The sequence below is a fragment of the Musca autumnalis genome, unplaced genomic scaffold (genome assembly GCF_047663935.1).
Source record: "Musca autumnalis isolate F117 unplaced genomic scaffold, ASM4766393v1 scaffold_1, whole genome shotgun sequence".
In the NCBI taxonomy this organism is placed as follows: domain Eukaryota; kingdom Metazoa; phylum Arthropoda; class Insecta; order Diptera; family Muscidae; genus Musca; species Musca autumnalis.
Window position 1 is genome coordinate 299,927,310 of NW_027411644.1, and position 14,312 is coordinate 299,941,621.

A 14,312-nucleotide genomic window follows, 5' to 3' on the forward strand; every position below is an offset into this window, starting at 1 on the left:
AATTTCGAAGATGGGTTATATCGGTCCACTCCTTCCGGTACCTCACCCACAAAATTTCGAAAATGTTTGGAAAATTTGTGCACACTATAACTCTTGATGGGAGTAACCGATTTGGATATTTCAACCAGACTTAGATGAGGTTCTAGTATGGACTCAATCAGTCCACGGGTACCTCCCACACAAAATTCTGGATAAGTTCAGTTTAGGACCGGCTCTCGAATCGCTTTGATTTTTGTTGTAGCAACTTGTATTCACTGCCCCGCTTACAACGGTACATATCCCATTAGGCGCAAGTCCATACTTCCTGAGAAAATAGACTGAAAGATGCAAAAACCCCCTATAGCACAATGTGTAGTGGTTGGAGCGCAAGATAAACCTCGAACGGATCAACCGATTTGGTCCAAAATTTGGCATTCGTAATAGTTTAGTTTAAGTTCGAAGATAAGTCATATCGGTCCACTCCTTCAGGTACCTCCCCCACAAAAGTTCAAAAATGTTGATAGCTACAACATTTTCTTTAGTCCCATTTTGATAGGGATTGCGGTTTCTAAGCAAGATCGTGAAAACCTAAACAACCCCTAAAAATGTCAACTTAAATCGCGATTACTTAAAAAGCGCTCCGGCGATTTTTTTTTGTTTTTTGATTTTTCTCATCTATATACATTGTAGTTTCAGAATCCGCAAAAATTTCCAAGGAGTAAGCACCTTCCATTTAAAATTGTTTCAAGAGCACCGTGTATTGTTTTGAAAACCCCCCTAAATACGTAAGTTTTTTTGGAAAAAAAAAGTACTTCTCACCACACAGGCTGAGGGTATATCTCTGTCGGCAATGTCGACTGATACTTTTTTACTTGTTCATACCTTTTTCAAGGGTGCCACCGTGGTGCAGTGGTCAGCACGTTTGGCTTTCCCTCAGAAGGTTTGCGGTTTAATCCCTGACCAGAACATAATTACTTTCGGCGGTGACAAATCCCCTCAGTGTAATGTAGACCACATTTCCTGAGTATTTCAGCCATGGAAAACTTCTCTAAAAGTGGTGTCATAAGTCACGCCGTTCGGACTCGACGATAAAAAGGTAGTCCCATATCATCGAGATAATATGAATCGCCGTGCACTCATTGTTGTGAGAGAAGTATTCCTCGTCCCTTCGGGAATGTAGTGGAAGATATGTAAATATGTATTAGGGCGACCCAAAAAACGACAAAGTTTTTTTTTTTTTTTGAAACGCCTACCCCCAAATTTTTTCTATTTGACCCAAAAACCTTATATGAAATTTTATGGCGATCGGTTAACATTAACCTGTGTCACCAGAGGGGGATATTTGTTTCAATCCGCCTCCTGCATCATAATTAAATATTTCATGCAGATAATTAAGTATTTCTAAGAAGGTAAATTATTATTTATGTTGTTTTTTTTAATTAATTACATAATTTTTTAAACAATAACATAAAAAGAAGTTAGATAAAATATTGACTGGACGAGAAAGAGATAAGGCCCGATTTTAGCCGCACCCATGCAATACCGATAAACGATGCCTCCTGCCTGCTTTCAATTGATTTTCAATATACATATGTACATTTTTTTCGTTGAATGTCACTAAACTATTGATGGACATTTAATGGCTAGATGGACAGAATTCCGTTGAGGGTCATGGTACAACTAAATATCAACAATGTGTGTTCCCTTCTTATCAGTCAGAACGTTGTTTATAGCGGTGGCTGGTAATTTTTTTTTGTGAAAATATTGTTGCTTTTTAAACGAAATTTGCCGCTGATAAGCCATGAGCCCAAAGTTTATGAATTAATTACATATGGAGGAAATATTATATTATTAGGTGTAGTAAAAAATGGTATTTGTTTTTATATTGTTGGCCTAATGTTTTTTTATTAATTTACACATTATTTATGTTTCATTATTCTATTGGAAAATGTTTTTATTAAAGAAAAAAAATGGAAAAAAGTTTTTTGTTTACTTCTCTTGTCATTTATGTTGCATGTGAAAAATACAAAAACAAACTTAACCTAAACTAACTAATAGCAAAGTTCCATTCTATAAAATCTCTTCTATTACCTTCAATACCAAACACAAATCGCCATATAACAAAGAACAATTGGAATATTAGAACTAAACCTTGAAAAATATTCGAAAATATAAGCCTGTGTATTTTGTTTATTTAAAACTTCTAGGTTTCGATAAGGTTTTGCCGGTTTAAGCTTATCTAATCTCCCATCTAATAATAATGTCTGACCCTGAAATACGATGTTACCAAGGTAGACGTCGTTACAACAAGGTGAGGGTAAATAAATTGTGAATCATGCTCTAGAACGTATTAAAAACAATAGGTTAAGGATAGAACAACAAGTAAAAATGTTGTTACTCGTAGTGGTGGCCAACTTTATAACTGAAAAAGAATCAGTTGACTTTGCCAACAGCTAAATACGCTAAGCTTATGGCTGTTTTGACACCGTTGAAAATATGATGATATTCAGAGATGCCAATTGTTCCGAGGTAAACATCACTGCAAACCATAGGTCTTTAGTGATTTTTACCCTGATGATATTACCCTTTGGTATAGTTTTATCGTTTAATATTCAATGATGTATGGAGCACCAGTCGAATTTGGATTTCAGAACCAATAAGTTGAAGATTCTTAGAGTTAAATAGACAGTATCCCATGACAGTATACTGCATCTCTGGACCGGAGAAATATGCAAATAATCATAACGAAATCGACCGTGTAAAAATGAAAATGTAACTTAATGAGCTCTTCTAGGCAACAATCGACAGCAAGCTGAGATGTAGAAACAAGGTCAATAAATCCCTCATTGGCAGCAGTTGGAGAATGGATAAAGTTATCTTCTTTATCTCTGTTCCGGATTGACCCGAAACCACACAACACACGTGGTCCAGTCAGCGGCTGCCATCTTATTGTACACATGTTTGCATTTGTATCGTTTTTCTGTCTTGGGAGCAGCATATACCGGAATGCCTGGTCCGGATTTTTTTGGTCCGTGCCGGGACGGAGGAAAATTCAGGACCTATTTGTGCCCGCATCTTCACCCATATCCAATCTTCGAGTCATCTTCAGATTTCGAGCCTCCCCCAGCCCCCAACAGCAACCACACACGCAGTATTTAACACAGCCGTTGATTTTTCAATCCCTGAAATTGCGCCTTTTTTGCAATTTAATTGCAATGGACTCGGAGGAAGGATCGCACTACACCACTTTCCCATCTAATTCGAAGAATTTCAGTTGTAATTTGATTATTTCATTTGAAATTCGAAAATTTTCAATTGTATTTTGCGAATTTCAATTGAATTTCGAATTATTTGATTTGTAATTTGGGAATTCCTTTTGATATTCGAATTATTTTATTTGTAATTTGAATTTTTTCATTTGTAATTCAAATTATTTCATATGTAATTCGAATTTCTCCATTTGTAAATCGATTTTTTTCATTTGTAATTCAAATCATTTCATATGTAATTCGAATTTTTCCATTTGTAAATCGAATTTTTTCATTTGGAATTTCAAATGAAAAAAGTTCAAATTACAAATGGAAAAATTCGATATACAAGTGGAATGATTTGATTACAAATGAAAGAATTCAAATCACAAATAAAATAATTCGAATGTCAATTGGAATTCTCAAATTACAAATGAAATAATTCGAATTTCAAATGAAAATCTCAAATTACAAATGAAATAATTCGAAATTCAATTGGAATTCTCAAATTACAAGGGAAATTTTTGGAAATACAACTGAAATTATTCGAATTACATGTGCAAATGGTGTAGAAGTGGAGGTGGGGGATTAGCTTTCGTATTACATCAGTCTGTTTAATACGGACTTATCTAGCTTGAGCCTGACTCTAATGACCCGTACATGGAATGTATGGGGATAGCAGTCAGGTGTGGAACTGCCGAGGTAGAGTTGCTGAGCGTATACATCCCGCCGATAAATAGCTGTACTCCAGATTATAAGCCTAACATTAACCCACTTTTGGAAGGTCATTACTGTCTGGTCTTTGGGACTTTAATGCTCATCATGAGTTGTGGCATTCGGTTCTCGGAAATGACCAGAGAGCTACAGCGATGACTGAGCAGATTTATATCTCTACCTTTTGCACGGACAATGAGGACGTTCCTACCATAATTAGCGGAGAGTGTGACAGTTCTCCCGATAATTGTCTCCATCTGCAGACCGCCCGATTTCATCACCTCTGAACGCCGCACTTTCGTCAATCATGGGAAAGCTACACCTTTTTCAGATGTAATTCGTAACGTTTCATTTGTAATTCGAGAATTCTATTTGTAATTCGTAACATTTCATTTGTAATTCGAATTATTCCATTTGTAATTCGAAATATTCCATTTGTAATTCGAATTATTCTATTTGTAATTCGAATTAATCCGTTTGTAATTCGAATTATTCCATTTGAAACTCGTATTATTCCATTTGTAATTCGAATGATTCCATCTGAAATTCGAATTATTCCATTCATTTGTAATTCGAATTATTTCATTTGTAGTTCGAATTATTCCATTTGTAATTCGAATTATTTTATTTGAAACTAGCGGACCCGGCGAACTTCGTCTCGCTATTAAGGAATAAAATTTCATACAAAAACTCAATTTTCCGACTTTTCCAGAGAGATTTTCCAAAATTTTCTTCCGTAAAGACCTTCTCCTCGAAAATACGAACAACTGACAAAAAATTTTACAGAAATCGGCCTAGCCGTTCTTATTTTATGAATTACTATACATTTTTTACACCATTTTTATATATATAGATTACACTTGAAATCATTCGAATTACAAATGGAAAAATTCGAATTACAAATGGAATAATTCGAATTACAAATAGAATAATACGAATTACAAATGGAATAATTGGAATAACAAATGGAATAATTCGAATTACAAATGGAATTCTCGAATAACAAATGGAATAATTCGAATTACAAATGGAATTCTCGAATTACAAATGAAACGTTACGAATTACAAATAGAATTCTCGAATTACAATTAAAATAATTCGAATTACATCTGAAAAAGGTTAATTGGCTGAGTTTCAGAGAGTTGACTAATCACCACTTCAGAGATCTGCCCCATTTCTTCTGATGTTAAGGTAGCAGAAAGGATTTCGGAGACATCATCAGTGCTGCAGCCGCTTGCCATATACTTGCTGGTCGAATACAGGAAGTGAGACCAAATTTCCCAGCAGAGGCGACGGGACTGCAAAATGAGTGTGATGAGCTCCGTCGCGCTAACCCCAGTGACCCCAGAGTCAGAGAGCTGAGACTGGAAATTAAAAGGTTGGTCGGCGGGCATAAGCGGAACAAGTGGTTAAATCAGCTAAAGAGTTGCTGCATTGGAGCCGGGATAAGTGAATTTTGGGCAACGGTTAAGTCACTCTCGAACCCTGGAAAAAAGGAAGATGGGACCTCAGTCACGTTTGGCGACGTTACATTGACTGATTCGAAGAGGAGAGCAAGTTATTTCAATCGCCAGTTTGTCGAGTAGCTCGGCAGTGACAGGGTGAAGAGAAGAGTACAACGTCGCATCAGAAATCTTTCTGCCGAGGATGAACCACCACAATTTACAATGGATGATGTTGCGAATGCCATCAGAAACGCTAAATCATCCAAAGCGTTCGATCCTCCATGGTAATGCTGAAACCGCTGGATGAGCCGAGAGTTGAGTATCTCACTAAAGTTCTCTACCTGTCGCTAGCCACCCAGTACTGAGGGCAAGCAAGGATGCCAGTACAGACCGCTTTTGTAGCCTGTAGCAAAGACCCTTGAGGCCTTAGTCCTCCTCAATATGGAGCATCAGCATGGATTCCGTAAGTAGCACAGCACGACAACAACGCTGAACACCATCTCCACACATACTAGTCGAGGACTCAACCAGAGAAAGCCGTGACAGAACAGTGGTGGTGGCGCTTGATTTATCGAAAGCCTTTGATACGTCAGACACAATTCAGGAACAAGACGTCCACACCCTGTAGAGTGAGTTCCCCAAGGTGGGGTGATATCTTGGGAACTGTTTAACCCCTACCTTTCATGTATTCCGCCCCCACCTGACGGCATCGAGATCGTAACGTATGCGGATGTTTGCACGGTCATGGCGTCAAGTACCTTCCCTGATGGCATCTATGAGCGACTGAAATCCTATTCAAACAATCTTACCACCTTTTTCAACGCGAGATATATGCAGATTTCCGCCACAAAATCTATAGCCACTCTGTTCACCACATGGACGGCGCACTTTGGAATAGAGTTGAATGTTGTGGTCGTAGATTTCCGACCACAAACTGCACCAAAATTCTAGGGGCCACATTCGACACTACGTTCAAATCGGAACATGGTCCGGTCGCACTTGGGAGCTGCAAAGATCGACGACACTGTGCAAAAAATCTGCCCAGCATGCGGCCTATACCCAGATTAAGCTAAAGAATGAACATACAAACATATAATAAAAAAGCACTGTTGCGGCAACAACAACAGGCTTCTTGACCTTTTGAAAGGCGATAGATCCGCCATGGAGAACCTTGGTTATTGAATTCTATTTTAGAACAATTTAAAAGTTTTCAAATGTAGATGTCGCCCTGAAAGCTGGAATCCATCCTGAAAACAGGCATCCTACCTTCTCATGACTCCAGTGGATCATGGACATTAGGAGAGGAACATCCATACAAACGTCAGAATGACAACACACATTCACTGTAGTAATTAGACCCGACAACAACAAAGTTGCACAGCAACCACCAAGAGACTTCTCCAAAGTCAAAACGGCTATTTGCATCAATCTCCTAAAACAACAACCTTCTGCAATTTTGGACAGTAAGTGTCCTATAATTTTATGGTCAAAACCAATTGAAAACATTAATTATAATATTACAAAAAAAATTACCTTTGCCAAAGAAGGCAAAGATAAAACGGATCAACATTTTAATCTTGAAAATTTCAGCACAATATCCAAATTTTCGAATCACATCTTTATAAAGATCGAACACAAAAAATAATAACTTTTAATTAAAAGGTGGATACGAAGTGGTTCATGTAAAATTATGCGTCAGAAATTGAAATGCCAAACCACAATTGGAATCTCTAACAAATGTTATAATAGAAAAATCCATAATCCCACCGCATTACGTTAGTGTCCATTCAATATTTACTTACCACATTTGGTGGCAATTTGTGTCCTGGCAAATATTTAACATTTTCATGAGTGGTGTTGATGATTTCTGTTAATTTTTTGCCATCGATCATTTCTTCATAGACATACATGGTGACGCGCTCCTCAAATTCTGGCAGATTGGCACAATTGGCACCCACAATCTTGGCGATGGCGGAGCCCCTATAAACAAAGAAACAAGCAGATTGTGGTTAAAAAAGGTTATTGCAAATAAACACTTTCATTTGGTTTTGTTTTATTTGTATTCTTTTTTCTTAATTCAAATATGGTGATGTTGTAATCCACTTTTAGTTTTGTAAAAATGCAATTATATAATTTCGTAGAAGAAAAAAAAAATACACCAAAGGAAATGCATTTTACAGATAATTATTTAAACATCTAACTTACCAGTTGCCGGATCCGACAATGCATACGCTGGTCTTTTGAGCCATTTTATTTGTAATTTGTTAATTAATCTAAACTTTTATTAGGGGTTTAAACAATGTTTGATTTGTGTTTTTTTTATAAATATCGTAATTTTTACGTTACGTTGTACTTTTTTTATTCAATTATTTTGCAAAAATTGCGTTTATTTGTTGCTGTTTTTGCTTTAGGTTAATCGATTTATTTTTTTTATATTTTTGTATTAACGTTTCTTTCGGAACACAAAATGACACGTTAAACACGGCCGAAGCAGCAACTACGACTGACTAAAATATTGAAATTCATTAAACTTTGCTGTTCGTTCGTTCGTCTCTAATCGCAGTCCGTTCGCTGTCGCAGAGCCAACAATGTCTAGGAGGGCATAACGTATCTCTGGTAGTTGTGAGAATTGTGGAAAATTTCTGGTGTTATGAATGCTCTGTGTTATCTTGAAGTTCTCTTATTTCCCATCAGCATGGGTGCTGTTGACCGCCAAAACTTAGTGAAGGGTGTGGGGTGGTGGTGTCGTGTCGGGAAACCAACCCGCAGCACTTCTTACTCATGTGAGCAATGAATGATGCAGTTGTGTGTCTTCTTTGATATCAACAAAGAAATACATCTCCTAACTCAGATAAACAATGACCTAATGGATCACTACACACAGAGATAAAGGCGTAGATAATGTGAGGTATTTGAATAGATTTAAATATGCAAAAAAAGAACATCGATTAGTGAAGCCAAAATATATATCTTCCGAACGAGCGAAAGATGGTAATCGCATATACCTAGATATTATATTGCAATACCACGACTTGGGGTTTGGAAATTTCAAACCACTATCGAGTGAAGTATGGAAAATAAAATTACTAAAAGTACCTCGATAAATCAAAAATCTCGATAATTCGTATAAGCTGTCGGTCCCTTGACGCCATTTCCTTCGCATTTTAACTCCGCTAAATCGAAAATCACGATAATTCGTATAAAATGACCGATCCCTTGGATTACGAATTAACGAGATTCCACTGTATAACTACTAAAAACTTTAGTGCGACATGGGTGTGAAGGAATGGGCCTATTTAATGTGATATTTCAGACACGGTATCTAGTCATAATTACAACGAAACCACTTATAATCACCCTTAAACTGGATTTAAGCGCAAAGGCGTTTGACTTTGGGAGTCATTACTTTCAATAGCCAGTCATTTTAGTTGGTCACCGTATGTCATTATGTATCATTGTAATTTTGTACCACAAGGACTACCTTCAATAAAAATTTCAAAACAATCCTTGAAGAGACTTAAAACTGCACTTAAGCGAAAATCGGGCATTTTAATAAGGGATATACGTGAAAGAGTTATCCGATAAAGACATTTTTGGAACATGATTTAAGTTTGAGAGCAAAATTAGGATGTGCAAAAGTTGGACCAATGTCAGGCTGTCAGGCACCGTACGAGTTTTAGAGCTGTTGGACAATTATGTCAGGAACGATGGACTTGTCCACGAAAAACATTTATCGCAATAAACAAGGCCGCACGGAGTACCATAGGTAAAACTTGAAACCAATCTACTTAGCTAAAACTTTAAAGGCAGGTTTTGTCCCATGTGGACATTCTTGAAGTTTGATGTACGTTTGAGATTTTAGAGTTTTTTGCCAAATTTGGGCACTCAATTCGTAATTCCTCTTGGTCATCAGCCATTTTATATGGCGTTGGCAGAGCATTTTTTACAGCTTTGGGCAATTACCTCAGGAAGTATGATGTTGCCCAGGAAAAAATGTATCCCCTTCTAATTAGCGCCGCGAGGAAAACATGTTTCAAAGCAGTCCGAGACAAGTTCTTTAATTGCACTTTCTCGAAAATGTGTAACTTTTGTTTGTTTAGTTACCTGAAGGAGTTGACCGATATGGCCCATCTTTAAACTTAATATGTATATGTTTCGACAAAATATTACGAGGTGCACAGTTTAGACAAAATCAGTTAATTCGGAAAAAGTGTCGTTTAGGAACATCATTTTTGCTTGTAACACCATTAGTAAAACCTATGCAATATGGGACTCGATTAAAAGCTCAGGAAGAGTACTTTCAAATGTCGCCAAGTGTACTTAAATACATGGCCTTCGGCAGGGGATTTAAGACTTTCTCCTATCGGCAGGTGCAAAAGTCGGCTACGCTACCAAAACATTATTTTAAATTGAAAGTAATAAGTAGCCGGCTTCAACCTGGAATTTAAGACATTCTCCTATAAAAAGGTTTAAATATGTCTCGTACACAAATGTACTCTCCACTAGCTTTAAAACGATACCCATATTGCCCACGTTAAAATTGTAAAATGTCAATACCCATATCTCGGGAAGTATGGACTTCCCCCGGGAAATCTATATGTCGTTGTGTTTAGGGTTACAAGGGCTATCTACAGTAAACATTTCATCCCGACCCGAGAGGTGCCCTTAAACAACGTAATGTATTTCCGATATGTTAAGACCCATATCTCGGGAAGTATGGACTTCCTCCCGAAAAATAATACATCTTAGTGTTCAGGATCCCAAGGGCTATCTACTGTAAGAATTTCAGCCCGATCTGAGATTCGCCCCTAAACGACATTTAAGCCGTTAACTCATTGGAAAATTTTCGTGTGTATCAGCCAGCCAGACAAATGTAGGGTTGTGGAGCTCTTACCATACACCAATATGAGTTTTTGTGTTCTATAACCAATTGAATAATGACATAAGTTGAATATACCGACTGGAGTCGGATCGATGATAAAAATTTCGATTTAAAGGAAAATGTTGTTCGCGTTAGCCGAGATTTGTTCCTGTCCATAGGAGAAAGTCTTAAATCCCCTGCCGAACGCCGGCTATATATGCAAAATTTCGATTTAAACTAAACTTATCGTCAAAATAAAGGGATTTTTTGAACTTTCGGAGCCTATATCACGGGAAGTATGAACTTCCTGCCGGAATCCAGTCCAAACATTCAACCTGCCTCTGAATAATTAGTATTTTATGCGAGTTGCCGAATTCGATCTGACCAACATGGGCCTAAATCCAATTTGGAACAAATTTCCTTTACCGACCCTTCGCAGAAAACAATACAAAAATTTCCTTTAAATCGCAAGTTTTCTCCTATGGACAGGTGCAAATCTCGAGAACGAGAACAAAATGTTCTTTTAAATTATAATTTGTTTTTCGTTGTAAAATAATTTCAGCCTAATCTCGGGTCTTGTTGTTTTTAAATTTTTAAAACAACAAGTTTTATTTAAAGTGGGATGTAGTTAAAATTGATTTAATTTCGGGAAAGGCAAAGAATATAAGTTTCGTCCAACGCCACTTGGACTCATCAGTTCTCTTAGTTCTTTGTATTGAAACAAAGAACTCTTCCCCAATTTTATGACGACCAGTAGTGGGATTCTCAAACACATTTTTTGGTTACCGACAAAAATCGGTAAAATTAAAATCCAAAGTTATGAATAAAGTGTGAAAATAAAAATTGGCAACACTGTTGCTATCGGTAGTACTTAGCGACAACTTTATTTTGGTTGCTACCTTATCGACTAATTTCGTTAATTAACGAAATTACAATTATTTTAATTTTACCGATTTTTGTCGGTAACCAAAAAATACGTTAGAGAATCGCACTACTGAGCTCAAGAATAAACGTAACCGATGAATTCGTTTAAATGCGAATGCCTCAGAAAAATTTAATAAATCTCGTAGCCGCATATGTAAACCAAGTAACTACTTCCCACTGTTATGGACTTTGCATTGCAAAGAAACGCATAACAAATTTTGATGGTTTTGTAAACAACAACAAACTATCGTCACCGTGCTGTGTGTCTATTTTTAGATTCACCTTTGACAGTTTTGCTGAGATATGTATTTTATTGTTGTAAAATAATATCAGCTTAATCTCGGGTCTTGTTTTTTTTTTTTAATTTTTAAAACTTGTTGTTTACAACAAACCATCAAAATTTGTTATGCGTTTCTTTGCAATGCAAAGTCCATAACAGTGGGAAGTAGTTACTTGGTTTACATATGCGGCTACGAGATTTATTAAATTTTTCTGATGAATTCGAATTTAAACGAATTCATCGAATTCATCGGTTACGTTTATTCTTGAGCTCTGTAGTGCAATTATTCTCTAACACATTTTTTGAGTTACCGACAAAAATCGGTAAAATTAAAATGCTTTTAATTTCGGTAATTAACGATCGGTAAGTTAGCGACGAATAAAAAATAGTCGTAAAGTTTTACCGATAGCATGTGTCTTGTCAACTTTTGTTTGAACTTGTCATTCATAATTTTGCGTTTAAATGTTAACGATTTTTGTCGGTAACTAAAAAAATGAGTTAGAGAATCGCACTACTGGTCGTCATAAAATTGGGGAAGAGTTCTTTGTTTCAATACAAAGAAAGAGAACTGATGAGTCCAAGTGGCGTTGGACGAAACTAGCATTCTTTGCCTTTCCCGAAATTAAATCAATTTTAACTACATCCCACTTTAAATAAAACTTGTTGTTTTAAAAATTTAAAAACAACAAGACCCGAGATTAAGCCGAAATTATTTTACAACAATAAAATAATACACATCTTAACAAAACTGCCAAAAGTGAATCTAAATAATTTTTTTCGTTGTTGGCGTTTTTTATTGTTGGACTGCAGAATTTTACATCTTTGTGTTTATTTCAGCTTGAGTCCATATTTTGTTGTAATTCAGTTGTTTGAATAACAACAAAATATTTTAAAGTGGATATGAAATTGATTAGTTTCGGGCGAAGGGTAGGGAATACTATAGTTTCAGTTGTCACCAAACAACTTCATCAGTTCCCTTTTTCGCCGACTCTGTATCGATACCCTTCGCCCGCAACTAATCAATTTCATATCCACTTTAAAATATTTTGTTGTTATTCAAACAATTGAATTACAACAAAATATGGACTCAAGCTGAAATAAACACAAAGATGTAATAATTTTTTTCTATAAATAGCCACTAAGAGAAAACGGGTTGTCGAGATTCGCCATATCTCTGGATCCATGAAAGGTATTACAACATATAGCACCACTTTGGAAAGGTTAAAGTGTGAGCTACAATCTGGCATACATTGAATTGGACCCCATAAAGGGCACATTTTCGACTTTTTGAGGGTTTTATGGAAAAATCCGGGTTCAAAAATCAGTTTTTGGGTTTATATCACCTGACCACCTGAAACTGACCCCATCATATGACCACTTGTTAGATAGGTATTTCCAGTAGAGCCGGGTCTAACCCGGACTTTTGGGTCCAATAACCGGGTAACCGGGTCCGTCCCCCAATCGGAGAGTTTTTACTAAACTAGGGTTAAGCCTTGGAACGTTCTGAAATTTTGACGGCATGTGATCCTTGGAATTTAGAGTACACCAACAAATCTTCAATCTTGTTGTGATTCTCTGTTGAATGCTTTTACGCATCCGCATCTAAGTAAAATGTGTGCTTAACGCATTATATACAGTCAAAAAAGTCTGGCCAGACCCAGGTGTCCAACGGAGGGTTAAAGCTAAAGGTGGGACGCTGTTATCTTCATGAACATCATCGTCGCCAGGGACAAGGAGTATACCATTCCCTTTAATCGTGAAATAGGAACGACACAACTGCAAATAAACATGGATTTTTATTTTCTTTTTTTTTTAATTTAGCATAATCAAAATTTTGTATGTATGAAACATATAATCCTTATCTGTCAAATAATAAACAAGTTGTCTTGGGTCAGTTTACTTTGACGCAAAATACGCCACCAACCGAACCGGAATATTTTCAATATGTTTGCCTTTCACAGATTGCAAAAAAATCCTGCCTTTTCACTTTATTTTTTCACAACTTTAAGGGATTAACGGTTATCACGATGATATTAACCGATTATAACGTTATTTTCCGATTTTATAAAATACATTTAATTGTTTTTGAATTAATAACAAATAGAAATATAACAATAGAAATATATTTGCAATCAGAAAACTGAGCCATACTGAAAATTTGAACGACGGCACAGAAACAACAACTGAGTGTCGCCGTCATCCAAATGTCTCAACATTGGACTATATCTATGCGAGAGTTGTGTTTTATTTAACAATAATTGGTCTGTTCCTTTACTTTTAAAAATGGCAGAAAATGGTAAAAGTGGTGAACTGCTCTCATATAAATTGTATGCTTATAAAAGTAAGGGAACACTTTGCGGGTAAAAAGTGGTAAAAACAGGTAACCTCAGGTACCTAAAGGAACACGACTAATGTTTATTTGAAGGGCATTGACGCCATGTTTACATTAAACCTAAAACGCAGTAAAATCTAAATAGATTAAGGAACAAAATTTGCTTACAAAACAGGGAGTTATGCTTATAGGCCGTTTATATATAACAAGGTTAACCCAGTGGGTCTGGGTTTCAAATGTCATTTCCATTGTATATACTTCAAACAAATCCTCATAAAGAAGGTTAACCCTGCAAAAAACTATAATATAAACGCCGTATTAGTTTACATTTGGCGTCGTTTCGTGATTTCGAAGGCGTTTCGTGATTTCGCGCGGAATCAAACAAAATTTATCATGATTTCGCATACAAAAATGAAATCATCACATTTCGTGATTTCAGCGAAATCAACATCGAAATCACAGTACACATACAACCCTGTATTTGCATAAAAAAGTACCAAAAGTTGCAACACTTTTCACGTATCGCAAT

The 14,312-nt window shown here is 36.4% G+C and overlaps 1 protein-coding gene across 17 annotated transcripts in view; it reads right to left on the reverse strand.

The window, feature by feature from the left end:
- Window positions 1-13,632, reverse strand: part of Gpdh1 (Glycerol-3-phosphate dehydrogenase 1) — a 34,017-nt gene extending 20,385 nt beyond the window's left edge. For 3 of the 17 annotated variants that reach the window (XR_012409184.1, XM_073961964.1, XM_073961957.1), the window contains exons 1-3: window positions 13,404-13,603; window positions 7,592-7,893; window positions 7,189-7,366 (exon numbers count right to left, since the gene is read on the reverse strand). Coding sequence is in view for 16 of the 17 variants with exons in the window: in XM_073961964.1 (XP_073818065.1) it covers window positions 7,189-7,366; window positions 7,592-7,635 (222 nt within the window). In the remaining variant the exon portion in view is untranslated. Of the gene's footprint in view, window positions 1-7,188; window positions 7,367-7,591; window positions 7,922-13,273 lie in introns of all 17 variants that reach the window. The other 14 variants (XM_073961968.1, XM_073961959.1, XM_073961967.1 and 11 more) reach the window with 10 other exon arrangements.
- Between the last annotated feature and the right edge of the window lie 680 nt (window positions 13,633-14,312).